Source organism: Staurois parvus, unplaced genomic scaffold (genome assembly GCF_062004578.1).
Source record: "Staurois parvus isolate SC_StPar_1 unplaced genomic scaffold, SC_StPar_1.0 ptg002967l, whole genome shotgun sequence".
In the NCBI taxonomy this organism is placed as follows: Eukaryota; Metazoa; Chordata; class Amphibia; order Anura; family Ranidae; genus Staurois; species Staurois parvus.
Genome location: NW_028320763.1, coordinates 1 through 20604, shown reverse-complemented (window position 1 = coordinate 20604; position 20604 = coordinate 1). Strand labels below are relative to the sequence as shown.

The 20604-nt window shown below is 51.7% G+C and overlaps 1 protein-coding gene across 1 annotated transcript in view; it reads left to right on the top strand.

Annotated features, from left to right (window-relative positions):
• The window catches only part of LOC149428789 (phosphatidylinositol 3,4,5-trisphosphate-dependent Rac exchanger 1 protein-like), a 97747-nt gene extending 78607 nt beyond the window's left edge, over window positions 1-19140 (top strand). The window contains exons 14-24 of the mRNA XM_089666997.1: window positions 623-708; window positions 5901-6037; window positions 6127-6253; window positions 8237-8415; window positions 9367-9528; window positions 11333-11543; window positions 12826-13105; window positions 13553-13762; window positions 16236-16324; window positions 17764-17846; window positions 19036-19140. Of these exons, the coding sequence (XP_089523123.1) occupies window positions 623-708; window positions 5901-6037; window positions 6127-6253; window positions 8237-8415; window positions 9367-9528; window positions 11333-11543; window positions 12826-13105; window positions 13553-13762; window positions 16236-16324; window positions 17764-17846; window positions 19036-19140 (1669 nt within the window). The remainder of the gene's footprint in view (window positions 1-622; window positions 709-5900; window positions 6038-6126; window positions 6254-8236; window positions 8416-9366; window positions 9529-11332; window positions 11544-12825; window positions 13106-13552; window positions 13763-16235; window positions 16325-17763; window positions 17847-19035) is intronic.
• Window positions 19141-20604: the final 1464 nt, after the last annotated feature.

Genomic DNA, 20604 nt, shown 5'->3' with positions numbered 1-20604 from the left:
ATAGACTCTGCTGACCCAAGATGGCTGCCAGAGTCACATGGGACGCCAGCATGCAACGGGATCCCTTCCCCAGTGACCCAGGAAACCATAGATGAGTATGTTCCTCTTGACATCCCCCTCTGCAGTGCCACTGCGGTTGAGCGCCACCTGTGGTGGAGAAAATAGAATGCACCTGCCTACACATGTAATATATAAGAGTAACGGTGGATCCAGCGACTTCTTCTGCCACGGATTATCATTAGTGTGGTTGGAGGGCATTGTATTCCAGAAGAAGGTTTTGAGGTTCTAGAATCGGACAAAGCAGACAGGAGGACATATGAGAGAACCGAACTGATTAGTATGTTGTAGCCTATCATGTGATATGTAGATGACGATGGGCAGCCCCAAGGTTACTGTCCTGATGTGGTTTTGTAACCTGTGTGTCTGTAATAGAGAAATAAAACCAAGAGAAGTCCAATCTGGACATCCAGTCCCTCCAGACACATTAATCAGGAGCCCCAGTCTTGGTGGTTCCTGCTATAGACCACCAGTGGTGGGAATGAGGAGGATTTGGTGCCGTATTGTGTTCTATCTCCTGTAGAAGAATGAAATAATGACCGATGTAATCATTTCATATCTTCAGGATTGTGAAGGTCCCGGACTCGCCACAGGCTCTGTGTTTCCAGATCCGTGGCTCTACCCCGCCATATGTCCACGCGGTGGGACGAGGTGAGTAGGCCAAACACAGATTATATCACCTCAGGAAATTTCCTCTCTGCAGCTTCTGATATGAAAAGGTTCTTTCAGGTTTAGGGGAACCTCGGCCAAGAAAAAGAGACGTGCTCAGTGAGAGGGTTGCCTTGTTGCCAGGAAGATCCAGTTCCAGTTGGCAATAAACTATTTATACAGACCGGTGGGGGTCTCCAAACTGTGCAGTATGAGGGTCACATGGTATACTTTATTTTCACAGGCCAAAAAATGTGTTTTATGAATTACTGAGTCCCTCCTTACATCAGGGTCCCCATCAGACTCCCCCCTCCCCCCTTTCTACATCAGGCTCCCCAGAAGAGTCCCCCCTTACATTAGGGTTTTCATCAGAGGTCCAGCCTCAAATCAGTGTCCCCATCAGTGTCACTCTTTATATCGGTGTCCCCATCAGGTTCCCCCCCTTCCCCCTTTCTACATCAGGCTCCTCGGAAGAGTCCCCCCTTACATTAGGTCCAGCCTCAAATCAGTGTCCCCATCAGAGTCCCCCCCTTCCTTTTTCTACTTTAGGTTCCACAATAGAGTCCCCCCTTACATCAGAGGTCCGGCCTTACTTCAGGGTACCCACCAAAGCCCTCCTTACATCAGGGCCCCCATTAGAGTCCCTGCTTACATCAGGGCTCCCATCAGACTCCCACCCCCCCTTTCCTACAGTATGCCGCCCAAGACAGTCCCCCCTTACAACAGGGTCCTCATCAGAGGTCCAGTCTTACATCAGGGTCCCCATCAGAGTCACTCCTCATATCACGGTCCCCATCTGAGTCCCCCCTTACATCGGGGTCCCTATCAGACCCCCCCTCCGTTCCTACATTAGGCTCCCCAAGAGAGCCCCCCATAAATCAAGGTCCTCATCGGAGGTCCAGCCTTACATTAGGGTACCCACCAAAGCCCCCATTTACATCAGGTTACCCATCAGAGGCCCAGCCTTGCATCAAGGTTCCCATCAGAGTCCCCCCTTATATCAGTGTCCCCATCAGAGGCCCAGCCTTGCATCAAGGTTCCCATCAGAGTCCCCCCTTATATCAGTGTCCCCATCAGAGGCCCAGCCTTGCATCAAGGTTCCCATCAGAGTCCCCCCTTATATCAGTGTCCCCATCAGAGGTCCAACCTTATATCGGGGTACCCACCACAGCCCTCACTTACATCAAGGTTCCCATCAGAGTCCCCCCTTATATCAGTGTCCCCATCAGAGGTCCAGTCTTACATCAAGGTTCCCATCAGAGTCCCCCCTTATATCAGTGTCCCCATCAGAGGTCCAGTCTTACATCAAGGTTCCCATCAGAGTCCCCCCTTATATCAGTGTCCCCATCAGAGGTCCAACCTTATATCGGGGTACCCACCACAGCCCTCACTTACATCAAGGTTCCCATCAGAGTCCCGCCTTACATCAGTGTCCCCATCAGAGGCCCAGCCTTATATCAGTGTCCCCATCAGAGGTCCAGCCTTATATCGGGGTACCCCCCACAGCCCCGACTTACATCAAGGTTCCCATCAGAGTCCCAGCCTTATATCAGTGTCCCCATCAGAGGCCCAGCTTTATATCAGTGTCCCCATCAGAGGTCCAGCCTTACATCAGGGTTCCCATCAGAGTCCCCCCTTACATCAGTGTCCCCATCAGAGGCCCAGCCTTACATCAAGGTTCCCATCAGAGTCCCCCCTTATATCAGTGTCCCCCATCAGAGGTCCAGTCTTACATCAAGGTTCCCATCAGAGTCCCAGCCTTATATCAGTGTCCCCATCAGAGGTCCAGTCTTACATCAAGGTTCCCATCAGAGTCCCCCCTTATATCAGTGTCCCCATCAGAGGTCCAGTCTTACATCAAGGTTCCCATCAGATTCCCCCTTATATCAGTGTCTCCATCAGAGTCTGCCTTTACATTTGGGTCTTCATCAGAGTCCACCTTTGCATCAGTGTCCCCATTAGTGTCCTCCTTCTCCTTGTATGGCTTACAGCATGGCCATAGCAGGAGGTCTGGATAGAGGAAGTTCTATCCTCCTGTAAATGATGGGGCAAGCTCATCATTGGTTGGTAGGACACCGGCGGGAGAAGCAGGGACCATAGGCAGCTCCTGCTGACCTGATGCCTCAATATCTGCCAGCAATGGTCCGGATAAGATCTTGTAGGGGGTTGTAGTGTGGAGACCCCCGGTATACTCGTGTAGACTATAGCTCACTGCCGGCATCTGGCTACGTTTGTACATTTGCTGCTGTGGTCAGTAGATACTTCAAGAGCCTTTCCAAGGACAATGGTAGTCACCTGGCTGTGTCTTCCATATTACTTCCCAGGCCCTTCCACCAGACATTGTGGTAATGCCCCCCCATAGCCCCCTCCCCCCAGATCAGATGAATGTGCCATCATCACATGCAAAGTATTAAGCCCCCACATGTGTCTGTATCACCCGGACAGTCCACATTCCAACATCTGGCGTGTTGCTGTTGGACGCAGCAGACGGTTTTATCGCCCCCCAGACACAGATTTATGGCCGGGGTTCATTTATTAAAGCTTTGAAAACAAACACAGAGAAGACTTTCCTCACCAAACGGACACCAGTCAGATCAACGCACAACGCTGCCTCCTGATTGGCTGCTAAGAATCCACATGAGACCTTTGGGCCCAATGCCGCCATGAGAGGATGATGGAACGGCTCATGTCCTGGAATGTGAAGGCCTTGCAGCCAATGTTACGTGTAGTAAACGATGAGCGCCGACTTCACAATAGGAAACAAACACGCTACTGTACGGCGTTCCGGCCCACGTGTCTGGGGGTCTGGGGGGTCCTCTAATGTGGGAATGTGGCATCGCACGATAAATCACTGCGAGGAGTAACATGCCAGGGACAGATGTGCACGTGAGGAGTAACATTCCAGGGACAGATGTGCACGTGAGGAGTAACACTCCAGGGACAGATGTGCACGCGAGGAGTAACACCCCAGGGACAGATGTGCACGCGAGGAGTAACACCCCAGGGACAGATGTGCACGCGAGGAGTAACACCCCAGGGACAGATGTGCACGCGAGGAGTAACATACCAGGGACAGATGTGCACGCGAGGAGTAACACCCCAGGGACAGATGTGCACGCGAGGAGTAACACTCCAGGGACAGATGTGCACGCGAGGAGTAACATTCCAGGGACAGATGTGCACGCGAGGAGTAACACTCCAGGGACAGATGTGCACCGCGTGGAGTAACACGCCAGGGACAGATGTGCACGCGAGGAGTAACACGCCAGGGACAGATGTGCACGCGAGGAGTAACACGCCAGGGACAGATGTGCACGCGAGGAGTAACACGCCAGGGACAGATGTGCACGCGAGGAGTAACACGCCAGGGACAGATGTGCACGCGAGGAGTAACACGCCAGGGACAGATGTGCACGCGAGGAGTAACACGCCAGGGACAGATGTGCACGCGAGGAGTAACACGCCAGGGACAGATGTGCACGCGAGGAGTAACACGCCAGGGACAGATGTGCACGCGAGGAGTAACACGCCAGGGACAGATGTGCACGCGAGGAGTAACACCCCAGGGACAGATGTGCACGCGAGGAGTAACACCCCAGGGACAGATGTGCACGCGAGGAGTAACACGCCAGGGACAGATGTGCACGCGAGGAGTAACACTCCAGGGACAGATGTGCACGCGAGGAGTAACATTCCAGGGACAGATGTGCACGCGAGGAGTAACACTCCAGGGACAGATGTGCACGCGTGGAGTAACACGCCAGGGACAGATGTGCACGCGAGGAGTAACACGCCAGGGACAGATGTGCACGCGAGGAGTAACACGCCAGGGACAGATGTGCACGCGAGGAGTAACACGCCAGGGACAGATGTGCACGCGAGGAGTAACACCCCAGGGACAGATGGGCACGCGAGGAGTAACACGCCAGGGACAGATGGGCACGCGAGGAGTAACACGCCAGGGACAGATGGGCACGCGAGGAGTAACACGCCAGGGACAGATGCGCACGCGAGGAGTAACACGCCAGGGACAGATGCGCACGCGAGGAGTAACACCCCAGGGACAGACGCGCACGCGAGGAGTAACACCCCAGGGACAGACGCGCACGCGAGGAGTAACACCCCAGGGACAGACGCGCACGCGAGGAGTAACACCCCAGGGACAGACGCGCACGCGAGGAGTAACACCCCAGGGACAGACGCGAACGCGAGGAGTAACACCCCAGGGACAGACGCGAACGCGAGGAGTAACACCCCAGGGACAGACGCGAACGCGAGGAGTAACACCCCAGGGACAGACGCGAACGCGAGGAGTAACACCCCAGGGACAGACGCGCACGCGAGGAGTAACACCCCAGGGACAGACGCGCACGCGAGGAGTAACACCCCAGGGACAGACGCGAACGCGAGGAGTAACACCCCAGGGACAGACGCGCACGCGAGGAGTAACACTCCAGGGACAGACGCGCACGCGAGGAGTAACACTCCAGGGACAGACGCGCACGCGAGGAGTAACACTCCAGGGACAGACGCGCACGCGAGGAGTAACACTCCAGGGACAGACGCGAACGCGAGGAGTAACACTCCAGGGACAGACGTGAACGCGAGGAGTAACACTCCAGGGACAGACGCGAACGCGAGGAGTAACACTCCAGGGACAGATGTGAACGCGAGGAGTAACACGCCAGGGACAGATGTGAACGCGAGGAGTAACACTCCAGGGACAGACGCGCACGCGAGGAGTAACACTCCAGGGACAGACGCGCACGCGAGGAGTAACACTCCAGGGACAGACGCGAACGCGAGGAGTAACACTCCAAGGACAGACGCGAACGCGAGGAGTAACACTCCAGGGACAGACGCGAATGCGAGGAGTAACACTCCAAGGACAGACGCGAACGCGAGGAGTAACACGCCAGGGACAGACGCGAACGCGAGGAGTAACACTCCAGGGACAGATGTGCATGTGAGGAGTAACACGCCAGGGACAGACGTGAACGCGAGGAGTAACACGCTAGGGACAGATGTGCACGCGAGGAGTAACACGCCAGGGACAGATGTGCACGTGAGCAGTAAGGAGTTTGAACCTGATCTGAGGCTTCTCCTTTCCCATATTCAGGGCCCGGGGCCCCCCTGAAGTCCTTGGTATATTCGGGGTTCAGCAGTAACACGTTGTTTGTTGTTGTTGTCTGCAGGCTCCCAGGCGGCAGCAGTCGGCCTCAACCCTGGACAGTGCGTCCTGAAAGTCAACGGGAACAACGTCATGCATGACGGCCATGTTGAGGTCCTCGAGCACTTTGCCGCTTACCGCAAGGACCCTCAAAATCCTCTAGTGAGTATGGGGGAGGGGGGTTGGGGGACTACAAGTCCCAGCACACCCAGGGGGAGTGCCGCTGAGCCGTGAATCTGCTGTAATTGCAGGGCCTCTATCAGTGGATTTATCGCACCCATGAGGATGCCGAGGAAGACCAGGAGCAGCGCTGTACATCGGAGGACTGTATGAATGGCGGAGTGTGCGAGGACAGAGGACCCCATGACAGGCAGACAGGTACCGGGCTGGGGAAGGACAGACAACCATTGAGGAAGAGCTCTCCTTTAAATTTTCCGGACCAGGAGCTGTGCTGGAGCCACGCGTCCCCTCAGTCTGTATCACTCACATAGACCGTGGCGGCTGCACTGGAGCCACGCGTCCCCTCAGTCCGTATCACTCACATAGACCGTGGCGGCTGTACTGGAGCCACACGTCCCCTCAGTCCGTATCACTCACATAGACCGTGGCGGCTGTACTGGAGCCACACGTCCCCTCAGTCCGTATCACTCACATAGACCGTGGCGGCTGTACTGGAGCCACACGTCCCCTCAGTCCGTATCACTCACATAGACCGTGGTGGCTGTACTGGAGCCACGCATCCCCTCAGTCTGTGTCGCTCACATAGACCGTGGTGGCTGTGCTGGAGACACGCGTCTCCTCAGTCTGTGTCGCTCACATAGACCGTGGCGGCTGTACTGGAGCCACACGTCCCCTCAGTCCGTGTCGCTCACATTGACCGTGGTGGCTGTACTGGAGCCACGCATCCCCTCAGTCCGTATCACTCACATAGACCGTGGTGGCTGTACTGGAGCCACGCATCCCCTCAGTCTGTGTCGCTCACATAGACCGTGGTGGCTGTGCTGGAGCCACGCGTCTCCTCAGTCTGTGTCGCTCACATTGACCGTGGCGGCTGTACTGGAGCCACGCATCCCCTCAGTCCGTGTCGCTCACATAGACCGTGGTGGATGTGCTGGAGCCACGCATCTCCTGAGTCTGTATCGCTCACATAGACCGTGGCGGCTGTACTGGAGCCACACGTCCCCTCAGTCTGTGTCGCTCACATTGACCGTGGCGGCTGTACTGGAGCCACGCATCCCCTCAGTCCGTGTCACTCACATAGACCGTGGTGGATGTGCTGGAGCCACGCGTCTCCTGAGTCTGTATCGCTCACATAGACCGTGGTGGATGTGCTGGAGCCACGCGTCTCCTGAGTCTGTATCGCTCACATAGACCGTGGCGGCTGTACTGGAGCCACGCATCCCCTCAGTCCGTGTCGCTCACATAGACCGTGGTGGATGTGCTGGAGCCACGCGTCTCCTGAGTCTGTATCGCTCGGATAGACCGTGGCGGCTGTTCTGGAGCCACGCGTCTCCTGAGTCTGTATCGCTCACATAGACCGTGGTGGATGTGCTGGAGCCACGCGTCTCCTGAGTCTGTATCGCTCACATAGACCGTGGTGGATGTGCTGGAGCCACGCGTCTCCTGAGTCTGTATCGCTCACATAGACCGTGGTGGATGTGCTGGAGCCACGCGTCTCCTGAGTCTGTATCGCTCACATAGACCGTGGTGGATGTGCTGGAGCCACGCGTCTCCTGAGTCTGTATCGCTCACATAGACCGTGGCGGCTGTTCTGGAGCCACGCGTCCCCTCTGTTAGATCATGGGATACAGTCTGGAACATACTGGGCATGTGCAGTAGATTCCTGCAGTGAAGGGGTTAATGGCGTTCTGTCTCCACTGACAGCGTCCCATGACAGGAAACCATCTATTATTAACGATTCTCCGAAACCCTCATCCCGCTCACTGCACCGCTCCTCCACCTGGTGTATAAATAGCATGCTGCGCCATGACGTCTTCCCTGACCATGGAGAACCCAGCGGTGTCATATTACAAGTCTGCAGACCATTGCACTGCCCCCTCCCCCTCTTGACAGATCCATAGTGGTATATTCTGCAGATGATCACACCACTGACCTCTCTACAGATCTGCAGAACATCGCTCCCTCCTCTCCCCCTCCTGACAGATCCATATTGATATATTCTGCAGATTATCCCATCACTGACCCCTCTATAGATCTGCAGAACATCGCTCCGTCCCATCCCCCTCCTGACCGATATATGAAGATGCAGACTATTCTACCTCCTGAATCCCCCTTTGTATTGATTTGGGGGGCTCGGCAGGGTCCCCGTGGTTGATATTCTCTCCTGTGTTCTCTCTGTAGGTCTGACCTGTAATATCTCCTCCCCGGTTGGTGAGGACGGGCCCCTCATTAATCTGACGGTGGAGAACATCCAGCTGGAACACGGGGTGGTGTATGAGTATGTGAACACAGCCGGGATCAAGTGTTACGTCTTGGAGAAGATTGTGGAGCCTCGGGGGCTGTTTGGAATCACAGCCAAGGTAAGAATGCTGATGTCAGCCGTGTGTACAGCCTGGGCTGCCTGGAGAAACGCAACCTGCAGGGCGGCGCTGTGGTTCACCTCAGTGATGGGGGTTTTGGGTGACCCGTGGTATCTTCCATGGCTCGGTGAGCATCATGTGACTGTTACCCCGTGTCTACTGGTCAGCCATCTCTAGATTACTCTCTGCTAGGGATGCTGGAGGCACATTGAGAGGGGCAGGGTTGGGTCTGGGCGGGGCTGGGTCGTGGGGGGGCGGAGTTGGGTTGGTGGGGGAGGGGGCGGGGTTGGGTCTGGGCGGGGCTAAGTCGGTGGGGGGGCAGGGTTGGATCTGGGCGGGGCTGGGTCGGAGGGGGGCGGAGTTGGGTCGGTGGGGGGAGGGGGGCAGGGTTGGGTCGGTGGGGGGGCGTTACATTTATTTTGGAGAATAATGGAGTTAGAGTGTATTAAAGAGACCCAGAAAAAGTGACCGTGTCTGTTTGATGTCCATCCCCGAGTTCCTTGTACTTACCTGCCTGCCGCAGTGGCCACCGACGTGGACGCTCCACTTTTGCTGTAATCCATGCCGGTGGTTACGGTGGCAGTTGCTGGTTATCATGCCCCTCCTCCAATGCCAGTTTTAGAAGGATTTTATGTTGTTAGTTTATTACTACTATTCTTTTTTTTTTATTACTTTTCCATTATAAATACAACAAATTTTCAAAACCTTCCAAACGCGATTTCCATAACATTTTACATTCCCCGTCACTGGAGCAGATTTCTGTATATTTTATTGATACAAAGTTGCAAGTTCAGTCATGATGGTTTCAGCGCGTATCTGATGATCCGATCCGATGGGCCTCTCTCCGTGATTGTCTGTTCTACAGATATCGGGGCTCCCGACTCCTCATGTCTTTGATGTTAGATGTGTCATCTCTCTTCATGTATGTGACCCGGTGTCTGTACTCCTCAGATCCTGCAGGCGTTTATCGCGGATGACAATCAGTTTGTGAAGAACTGCATGCGGCTCCTCGCTATGAGCAAGTCGGTGATGACGATGCCGCAGTATGAATTCCGCCATATCTGTGACACCAAGCTGGACAACATCAGCCGGAGGATCTCCAGCTATGAGGAGGTAATGGTGCCGCATCACTCCATCTGTCAATCTTCTGTGTAGAACATCCAACCCGTCCACCTTCAGTGTCCTCCTGTATCTCCATATCACTCCCCTGTGTCACCGATCCTTCACATGTAACCTCCATAGGCTCACTTTGTGGGTTGGTATAACATTCGGATGTTTTTATAAACCTTCATGTGTGTATAGTCTGTGATCACATAGGCATTGGGGGCGCTATCAGCCAGTGTGGGGACTTCCTCCATCAACCTGTATCTGTCTACTTCAGCTGCATGGCCACCACACCGGCCTTTCTCAGACTTCTTGTACTAAATGGAAACTTGAAATCATTTCCAAGACTCGGGGGACCCTTCTAACATGATCATACCTATAGCTCATGAAACATGCGCATGATCAATACATTGAAGGAAGGGTTACATCAAAGAATAACATTGAAGAACTATTGTATGTGACAACCTGGGATGGTCAATTGTTACACCCCTGCTCTATACAACAAAGGTATGTTCAGCATGTTCAGGTAGCTCAGGGAGGACAGAAACCTCCCGTGGAGCAGAAGGGAGACGTGTCCTCTTACATTAGTGGTCAGTAGGGAAATGCCCCCCTTCATAGGTAGTCATTAGAAAAGTGCCCCCCCTTCTATGGAGAAGTGTCCCCTACATTATTAGTCAGTGGAGAAGTGCCCATTTACATTGGTCGATCACCAATGTAAAGGCGTAATTTTTCACTGGCTACCAATGTAGGGGGCACTTCTCCGTAGAAGGGGGGGACACTTTCCTCTAGACATTAGAGAAGTACCCCCTTACATTGGTTGTCAGTGGAGAAGTGCCCCCTTACATAGGTAGACATTAGAGGAGTGCGTCCTTACATAGGTAGACATTAGAGAAGTGCCCCCTTACATAGGTAGACATTAGAGAAGTGCCCCCTTACATAGGTAGACATTAGAGGAGTGCCCCCTTACATTGGTGGTCAGCAGAGAAGTGCCGCCCCTACGTAGGTTGACATTAGAGAAGTGCCCCCTTACATTGGTGGTCAGTGGAGAAGTGCCTCCTTACATTGGTGGTCAGTGGAGAAGTGCCCCCTTACATTGGTGGTCAGTGGAGAAGTGCCCCCTTACATTGGTGGTCAGTGGAGAAGTGCCCCCTTACATTGGTGGTCAGTGGAGAAGTGCCCCCTTACATTGGTGGTCAGCAGAGAAGTGCCGCCCCTACGTAGGTAGATATTAGAGAAGTGCCCCCTTACATTGGTGGTCAGTGGAGAAGTGCCCCCTTACATTGGTGGTCAGTGGAGAAGTGCCCCCTTACATTGGTGGTCAGCAGAGAAGTGCCGCCCCTACGTAGGTAGACATTAGAGAAGTGCCCCCTTACATTGGTGGTCAGTGGAGAAGTGCCCCTTTACATTGGTGGTCAGTAGGGAAGTGACCCCCTACATAGGTAGTCATTAGAGAAGTGCCCCCCTGCCAGCCTTCTATGAATAAGTGCCCCCTACATTAGTAGTTAGTGGAGAAGTGCCCCCTTTTATTGGTGATCAGTAGAGAAGGTGGTTATTGTAGGTGTGAGATTAATTCACTGCTGCTTGTTACTCAAGGAACCCCTGGCAACCCCAGTAGAGCCCAAGTGTTCCATGGAGCTGCAGTTGAGATTGGTTGTCTTAGCGCGTGGCTAGACTTCTCAGATATGGAAAGGTAGAGGTCAGATTGTGCGCGGCTTCGAAGTAACATTGCAGTAAGGTACACTCGGGGTTCTGAAAACAGAAATGAGGTGGTGGCCCGGGACTCGTAGATCTGATGGATTATGCTCCCTCTTAGTTTGCAGACGAGTTGAAGATGAAAGTGAGTCCGTCGTTTAAACAAGCCACCAGCGACACTCACCTGCTGCACAGTATGGACTTCTGTCCCACCAACTACCACATCAACCTCATGGAAGTGTCTTACCCCAAAACCAGCACCTCTGTGGGCCGCTCCTTCAGCATCCGCTTTGGCCGCAAAAACTCCTTCTTTGGCCTGGATCCAGATCAGGGTAAGATTGGGACCCACCTCCCCTTCCCCCATCCAGATCAGGGTAAGATTGGGACCCACCTCCCCTTCCCCCATCCAGATCAGGGTAAGATTGGGACCCACCTCCCCCTCCCCCATCCAGATCAGGGTAAGATTGGGACCCACCTCCCCCTCCCCCATCCAGATCAGGGTAAGATTGGGACCCAGAACTCTCTTCCCTCTCTCTCTCCCTCCCTTTTATATCTCTCCTACCCCTTTTCTCCTTCCCTCTTCTTTCTCTTCTCTCCCCCACTCCTCCCTCCCCTCTCCTAAACTCCTCTCCCCCTGTTCCTCTCTCCCCTCTCCTAAACTCCTCTCCCCCTGTTCCTCTCTCGCCCTCTCCCCTCCTCTTCCTCTCTCGCCCTCTCCCCTCCTCTTCCTCTCTCGCCCTCTCCCCTCCTCTTCCTCTCTCTCCCTTCCTCTTCCTCTCTCGCCCTCTCCCCTCCTCTTCCTCTCTCGCCCTCTCCCCTCCTCTTCCTCTCTCGCCCTCTCCCCTCCTCTTCCTCTCTCGCCCTCTCCCCTCCTCTTCCTCTCTCGCCCTCTCCCTTCCTCTTCCTCTCTCGCCCTCTCCCTTCCTCTTCCTCTCTCGCCCTCTCCCTTCCTCTTCCTCTCTCGCCCTCTCCCTTCCTCTTCCTCTCTCGCCCTCTCCCTTCCTCTTCCTCTCTCGCCCTCTCCCTTCCTCTTCCTCTCTCGCCCTCTCTCTTCCTCTTCCTCTCTCGCCCTCTCTCTTCCTCTCTCGCCCTCTCTCTTCCTCTCTCGCCCTCTCCCCTCCTCTTCCTCTCTCGCCCTCTCCCCTCCTCTTCCTCTCTCGCCCTCTCCCCTCCTCTTCCTCTCTCGCCCTCTCCCCTCCTCTTCCTCTCTCGCCCTCCTCTTCCTCTCTCGCCCTCTTCTTCTTCTCTCGCCCTCTCCCCTCCTCTTCCTCTCTCGCCCTCTCCCTTCCTCTTCCTCTCTCGCCCTCTCCCTTCCTCTTCCTCTCTCGCCCTCTCCCTTCCTCTTCCTCTCTCGCCCTCTCCCTTCCTCTTCCTCTCTCGCCCTCTCCCTTCCTCTTCCTCTCTCGCCCTCTCCCCTCCTCTTCCTCTCTCGCCCTCTCCTCTTCCTCTCTCGCCCTCTCCTCTTCCTCTCTCGCCCTCTCCTCTCTCCCTTACTCCTCTCTCTCCCCCCTCATCCCCAGTTCTGTATATATTAGCAGTTGATGAGGGCAGGGTGGCAGTTTTGGGGTGCTGGTTGTGAGTCCTAGTCCTGACCTTGGTTCTCTCTCTCTGCAGTTGGCAGTTTGAGCCCCATGCTGTACTCGCAGCACTCCATTGCCAGCATGGCGGCTCCGGCTTGGAGGTGTGTGGGCACAGAAGAGGAGGATGGGATGAATGGCAGTTTCCAAGATGGCAGCTTCTCTCAGATGAATGGAGGGATGAACCCGGAGGATCATGGTCTGAGCTTCTTGATGAAACATGATGACTTGGAGATTCAGGACTCCTACCTGGAGCTCTTCAACAAGCTGGATGTTGCTCTGAAGGAGATGAAGCAATACGTCACCCAGATCAACAAGTGAGATACTTGGATACCTTGTACCATGATACTGAGTGCAGTAACCCAGAGCCATCAGCCAGCTGCCTGCATTACTAATTGTTCCACAGCAATGATAGGTGTTGCATGATTGACTGCTTTGGGTTATTTCTCATAAGGGTTTGGCTGGAGTTCTGCTTTAAAGATCTGTTGGTATAAATTCTATAAACTGTTCATTGTGATGGATGCAGTTCTGTTGGAGATTTGGGGCTTCACAGTGATTATTTAGACCATAACAGTGCTAGTGCCAAGACCCCGATGGGGAGACTTAACCCTCTGAAGGCCTAATTGTACTTCAAGTCTGTCATCACAGCTGACCAATGATACAACTTGTTCGAATGTTATAGGGGAAGTCACATGACATACAAATGCAAGTCAAAGTATTCAGTTTATGTCCTAAACATACTATCTCCCTCCTTTACCCTGCAGGTTGCTGTCCACCATCACCGAGCCCCTGGAACGGGACACCCCATCTGAGCCCATGTCCACAAGCGAGACGCCTCCCTCCTCACTGGTGGGTGAGGACGGAGATGTGGACAGGACGGAACCGGGTGGCATCAAGAAAGTTTGTTTTAAGGTATTGGAGGAGGACCAGGAGGACTCAGGACATGATACCGTCAGCTACAGGGACTCCTATAGGTTAGTGCTTGCGTTTCAATAAACTTTACTAATGAATGTGCAGCTGATAAAGAGGCTGTGTGCATGTTATGAAACTCCTTGGCAAGTGACACAGTTGGTCTTCACTATAGCAACCCTCATAGGGTGATGGGCTGGAAATCCTAATGGCCTCTGATTTTTTCCTGCAAACTGACACATAGTTTCAGCCCTCAGGGTCGCCCCACTAAGAGTTTGCTTGACAGAAGGGCTATGGTGCTGAGGATATTCACAAACTGCAGACAAGAAAGTAGTGAGGTCCAGGTAGAAGTCGAGGTATATGCCAGGCAAGAGGTCCAGACAGAGGTTCAGGCAGGCAGCAGGCAAGAGAGTAGTCTGCTCCAGGCAAAGGTCGAGGCACTTGGTAGGAAAGATAGTAGTCAGGCTCCAGCAGAGGTCGAGATAGGCAGTAGTCCGGTCAAGGAAGAGGTCAGGGAAGGTGGTAGGCAAAAATGTAATCGGGTGCATACAGGGACCAAGGTAGGTGATGGGCAAGAGGGTAACTAGGTCCAGGCAGAGGTAGTCGGCAGATGGCATGCAAATGAGTAGTCAGTTCAAGGCAGACGGTAGGTAAGAGAGTAGTCTGGTCTAGGCAGAGGTTGAGGCAGGCAGGAGGCAAGAGAGAAGTTCGATCTAGGCAGAGGTCAGGGATGTTTGTAGGCAAAAGAGTAATTGGGTCCAGGCAGGGGTCAAGGTAGATGAAGGGCAAGAGAGTAACCAGGTCCTGGCAGAGGTAGTGGCTAGATGGCATGCAATTGAGTGGTCAGGCCAAGGCAGACGGTAGGCAAGAGAGTAGTCAGGCTCAGGCAGAGGTCAAGGCAGGCAGGAGACAAGAGTGTAGTCCGGTCAAGGCAGAGGTCAGGAAAGGTGGCAGGCCAAAGAGTAATCAGGTGCAAACAGGGACCAAGGTAGGTGATGGGCAAGAGAGTAACTAGGTCAAGGCAGAGGTAGTGGGCAGATGGCATACAATTAAGTGGTCAGATCAAGGCAGATGGTAGGCAAGAGACTAGTCGGGTCCAGGCAGAGGTCGAGGCACTTGGGAGGAAAGAGAGTAGTCAGGATCAGGCAGAGGTTGAGGCAGGCAGGAGGAAAGAGAGTAGTCCGGTCAAGGCAGAGGTCAGGGAAGGTGGTAGGCAAAAAAGTAATCGGGTGCAAACAGGGACCAAGGAAGGTGATGGGCAAGAGAGTAACTAGGTCCAGGCAGAGGTAGTGGGCAGATGACATGCAAATGAGTAGTCTGTTCAAGGCAGACGGTATGCAAGAGAGTAGTCTGTTCCAGGCAGAGGTTGAGGTGGGCAGGAGGCAAGAGAGAAGTTTGGTCAAGGCAGAAATCAGGGAAGGTGGTAGGCAAAAGAGTAATTGGGTCCAGGCAGGGGTCAAGTTGGGTGACGGGCAAGAGAGTAAGCAGGTCCAGGCAGAGGTAGTGGCTAGATGGCATGCAATTGAGTGGTCAGGTCAAGGCAGACCGTAGGCAAGAGAGTAGTCTGGTCCAGGCAGACATCAAAGCAGGCAATAGGAAAGAAAGCAGTCAAGTCCAAGCAGAGGTCCTGGGCAGATGGCAGGCAAGAGAATAGTCAGACCCAAGCAGAGGTCACAGCAGGCAAGAGAGTAGTCCAGTCTAGGCAGATATTGAGGCAAGTGACAGCAAAGACAGTAGTCAAGTCCAAGCAGAGGTCCTGGGCGGATGGCAGGCATAAGAGTAGTCAGACCAAGTGGAGGTCATGGCAGACAGGATGATGAGGAAAGGGCGGCAGTAGTCAGACTAAGCAGAGGTCATGGCAGACCAGAGAGCAGTCCAGTCCAGGCAGAGGTTGAGGTAGGTGGCAGGTAAGATAGTAGTCGGGTCAGACAAGTCATTTTCGACAGGTTCAGTATTATTGCAATCTATCTCTAGAGTAGCTAATGATAAGACACAGCACCAGCCACAGAGAACATGCCAACAGGAAGCACTGATGTGCAATGACATAGACACACTCACACACGAGTACACTGGAAAACATGGGAATCCTGAGATTCCAGAGGTCCCAGGGATCCTGGACAATATTGGAAGTCTAAGTACTGAAACAATGCTTTTCATTGAACGCCCTCCTCCACCACCATTTATAAAGCATCCCACTACTTTGCTGAAGCCAGATCACAAGCCATGGTGACCCTCTTGGCCTTTTGGGACTCTTCAGCATGGAGCTGCCAGTTCTGGTTTTGCTCAGCAAAGATAATGGTGATAAGGAGATATTTGTAGCTTAGGCACCACATAACTTTCTTGGCCGCACTTGATTCATTATATGATAAGGGTTTGTTTCCTTTAGTAACGTGAACATTTCAGAAACCGATTCTATCGAACAAGCATGTCATCTTGATGGCTTTGATTGCTGAGTAGATGATGACTGTCTATGAAGGATATGCCGCCCCATGACTTGATATTGCGAATATACATGTATAGTGTCTGATCTCTCCACAGTGAGTGTAACAGTAACCGCGATTCCGTCCTGTCCTACACCAGCGTGCGCAGTAACAGTTCGTACCTGGGGAGCGATGAAATGGGCTCGGGTAAGTCTCATTTGTTTGTCCCACAGACAGACATGTTATTAATGAGTTTATATCAGTACTAAAGTCTTTTTTCATAAACAAAATATGGTATAGATCAGGCACCTTCAAACAGGGTTCCCCAAGAGGATGGTAGGGGTTCCTTCTAGTTGACTTTCCATCTGATGTGCCTTCATAGTTCCAGGTCTATTGCCACTTTATAGAGCTGGTAGCAGGAATCCGGTGATCTGTTAACTGTAATGGTGGCCTTCTAACTACCAATGTAAGGGGTCACTCCTTCCACTGATCACCATTGTAAGGGGTCACTCCTTCCACTGATCACCATTGTAAGGGGTCACTCCTTCCACTGACCACCATTGTAAGGGGTCGCTCCTTCCACTGACCACCATTGTAAGGGGTCGCTCCTTCCACTGACCACCATTGTAAGGGGTCGCTCCTTCCACTGACCACCATTATAAGGGGTCACTCCTTCCACTGACCACCATTGTAAGGGGTCGCTCCTTCCATAGACCACCAATGTAAGGGGTCACTCCTTCCACTGACCACCAATGTAAGGGGTCACTCCTTCCACTGACCACCAATGTAAGGGGTCACTCCTTCCACTGACCACCATTGTAAGGGGTCACTCCTTCCACTGACCACCAATGTATGGGGCAATTTTTCTTATGACCCATGAGACTTATTTTAGCAAGGGATCACGGACACCTAAAAACTTTTCAAGGGTTCCCCTGGGATAAAAAGTTTGAGAAAGGCTGATTTCAGAAATAGCAAAGGACAATTGGACAAAAAGGTCCCGAGACACATTGCCATGCTCAGCGCCAGGTTCCTCTGTGCTGCTTCCCTGAATTTCTATTTGGGAAGTGCTCACTCAAAACTGCCCCATTGGTCACACCCCTGGGGACTACATGTGCCATGATCCGCATGCGTGGATACAGGAACTTCCCTGCGCCAACATACACAGGCAGCCCACACTACACATGCCTCTGCAGTGCCTCAGCAGCCACTACCAACCACTTCACTTCAAGGTGGAGCAGAGACGTGTCCTCTGTTGGTTGTCCATTTGGACTGTCAGTGTGTGTGGGCGCAGGCTGTATCTTCACAGCAGGATGCAGTCCCCTCACGGGAGCGTGCACGAATGGGTGACAACGGCAGGACTCTATAGGACCCTGCAAGGAGACACCCAAGAACAGGAAAGTCAGGGCAGAGATCACAGGACCGGGAGAAGCAAAAGAAAGGCAAGTTTGAAGGGATTACCAGGCTGTATGCCATGAAGTTTAGACATTCACAGCTTCAAAAAAAAAAAAATAAATATCCTTAAAAAGCAGAAAAAGAGGACACGAGCCACGTCTTTGTAGAAGGTCCAGGTCCATGTATGTGTCTTAGTGGAGAGGAGGTTTGTTTTCTTGTATGTCTTTCTGACAATTCTCCTTTTATGATGACAGGGGACGAGCTTCCATGTGACATGCGGATTCCATCTGACAAGCAGGATAAGCTGCACGGCTGTCTTGAACATCTCTTCAACCAGGTAAAGGCGACACGTACGGTCCACAGACCACCCGGGGTAGCCAGCCAGCCATAAACTGATAGAGACCACGAAATTGGACAAATTCATATTCTGCCTCCAGAGTTTCGGCGATCAGGAATGATTTTTTCCAACTTTAGTAATTATATCAGGAAGACAATGTTATATGTTTTAGAACGGGAGGGATAAGTGGGCAGCACAGTGGCTAAATGGTTAGCACTTTCAACTGGCAGTACCGGGGTCATTGGTTCAAATCCCAACCATGGCACCACCTGCCTGGAGCCTGCATGCCCTCCCTGTGCCTGCGTGGGCTTCCTCCGGGCACCCAGGCTTCCCCCCACACTCCAAAGACATGCTGATGGGCCGATTGGTTCCTGTCTAAATTGTCTCTAGTATGTGTATGTATGAATGTGAGTTAGGGACCTTAGATTGTACGCTCCTCAGGGGCGGGGACTGATGTGAATGTACAATATACATGTAAAGTGCTACATAAATTGACGGCCCTATAGAAGTACCTGAAATAAATAAGTGTGCATTACAATATCGGTGTTTGTATTTTGATACATTTAATAAAAGTAACTTTATAAGGAAATACCTTGTAGGGGTCCCTGGATACCACCTATTCCTTCTCCATATCATTCACAAATGGTTATGGGGTGCAGGGACCGGCCCTAATTATTGGGAACGGCATTCTCCAATTTATAAATTGTAAGGGACTGTTGGCTGCACATATTTTATTTATAAAATGGAACAAATTCATATTCTGCCTGCAGAGTTTCGGCGATCAGGAATGATTTTTTCCTATCTTACTAATTATATCCACAAGACGACGTTGTCTGGTTGTAATGGGTGGGATTAACGGGCGTACAATATCCGTGTTTGTATTCTGAAACATTTACCAAAAGTAACTTTGACCCCGGGGTTCACACTGATTCCACACCGCATCAGAATCGCACCCTGTTCATGCCAACCGCTGCGGGTGTGAATGTTAAGTTAACAACACCCTGAAAACCGGTCCGCAAAACGCGGTGCGATGTGCAGAATCAGATCACATAGGTGTGAATACTCGTCCAATCGGATTCTAGCGCGGACCTTTTTGGTGCAGATGCGGTGCAATTTGAGCCTTGGGAGGAAATGTACAACAAAGCTGCGGAAAGTCTTCTAAATATGCGTCTTGTGTGTCTGTTGTCAGGTGGACGCCATCATCACTCTGCTGAAGGGGAAAGTCATGGCCAAAGCCTTCGAGGAGACCAAGCACTTCCCAAAAGAATACAATAAAACAAAAAAAAAAAATTAAAAAAAATAAAAAAAGAAAAGAAAAAGAAAATAAAAAATTAAAAAAGAAAAAAAAAAAATAAAGAAAAAAAAAAAAATAAAAATACAAAAATTAAAAAAAAAAAACAAAAAAAATAAAAAAAAAACATAAAAAAAAAAAAAAAAAAAAAAAATAAAAAACAATTAATAAAAATAAAAAAAAAAAAAAAAAAATAAAAAAAAAAAAAAGAAAACCACAAAACTGGGCCATAAAATGGAATGGAGCACAGCCTGCAAGGTGATTGGTGGACAGTTGTCTCTTGGCTGTCATTGTGCCAACGTTCAGAGAATTTATCCATTTTTTTTTCTCCATTTGGTGCTCCTCCGGTGTCCTCCGCTTATTGGCAATCAATCTAAGAGTAGTGCAGCAGTACTGTCCTCTTCTGATTGGCTGTTGAAATGTATGCCAGGCCAAAAGCTTTTCTCCTTCGTTCTTGATGGAGTGGAGGAGGGCTATGACCCCTGCTGTGTTTTGAATGCTCTCCAGGGCTCCTTTTCATGTCTTTCCGACAATTCAACTTCCTTTCTGGTTTCAGCGGAGGAAAAGTGAGGGGAAATCTGCAATGGAGACACAGACTTCAATACAGATCTCACAGGCCTTCTGCCTCTCCCCCACTCTACTAAAGACAAGCATTTTCACACCTGCCCTCACTTCTTGCCTGTCAAATGTTGTCACCCAGACAGGAAGTGAGAAGAAATCTCTTTAAAAGAGCCCCAGATAGGAGTAAAAACCTGTCAGGGGTTCTAATCCTTCCCCCACTCCATGCAAAACCCGACTCCATGCAAAACTAAGAAAATCCGACCATACGGAAAAAGAACCCCACACATGCAAAAAGCAGGCACCCCCCCCCCCCGAAAGATAGCATCACCCTGCATATGTCATGTGGTGACGATGGAACCTCTCCATTGTTTGAAGAAGTCTCTTTCATGGTGTCCCCGCAGAGTTCCAGAAGAAAGAGGAGTGGACGGTGAGGTGTCGCAGTATGATCCAAATCAGTATCAGAGAAGATCCCTGGAACCTCCCCAACTCCATCAAGACCCTGGTGGAGAGTATCCAGAAATACGTCGAAGGTTGGTACCACGTGAGACTTTGCGGCCGAGAGCTTCTATTAAAAGGAAATTATATTTTGTGGTCTGTTTATAAATTACATTTTGGGAGTCGATTTGTAAAAATAAACTTTCGCTCAGCAGTCACAAACCAAATACGTTTATTTCCTATGATCGTCAGCTCCGCCTAGTGGACATTATGTGGTATTTCCCTAAAATAACTCAGGAAGATAACTGCATTGTGACCACTAGATGGAGCTGATGATCATAAGATATAAATCTAAATTATGGGAATTAAAATGTTTTGAGACATTCGAACAGATAATTTTTTTGTAATCAGAACCCTTTTGGGGTTGATTTACTAAAACTGGAGAGTGCAAAACTTGGTGCAGCTGTGCAC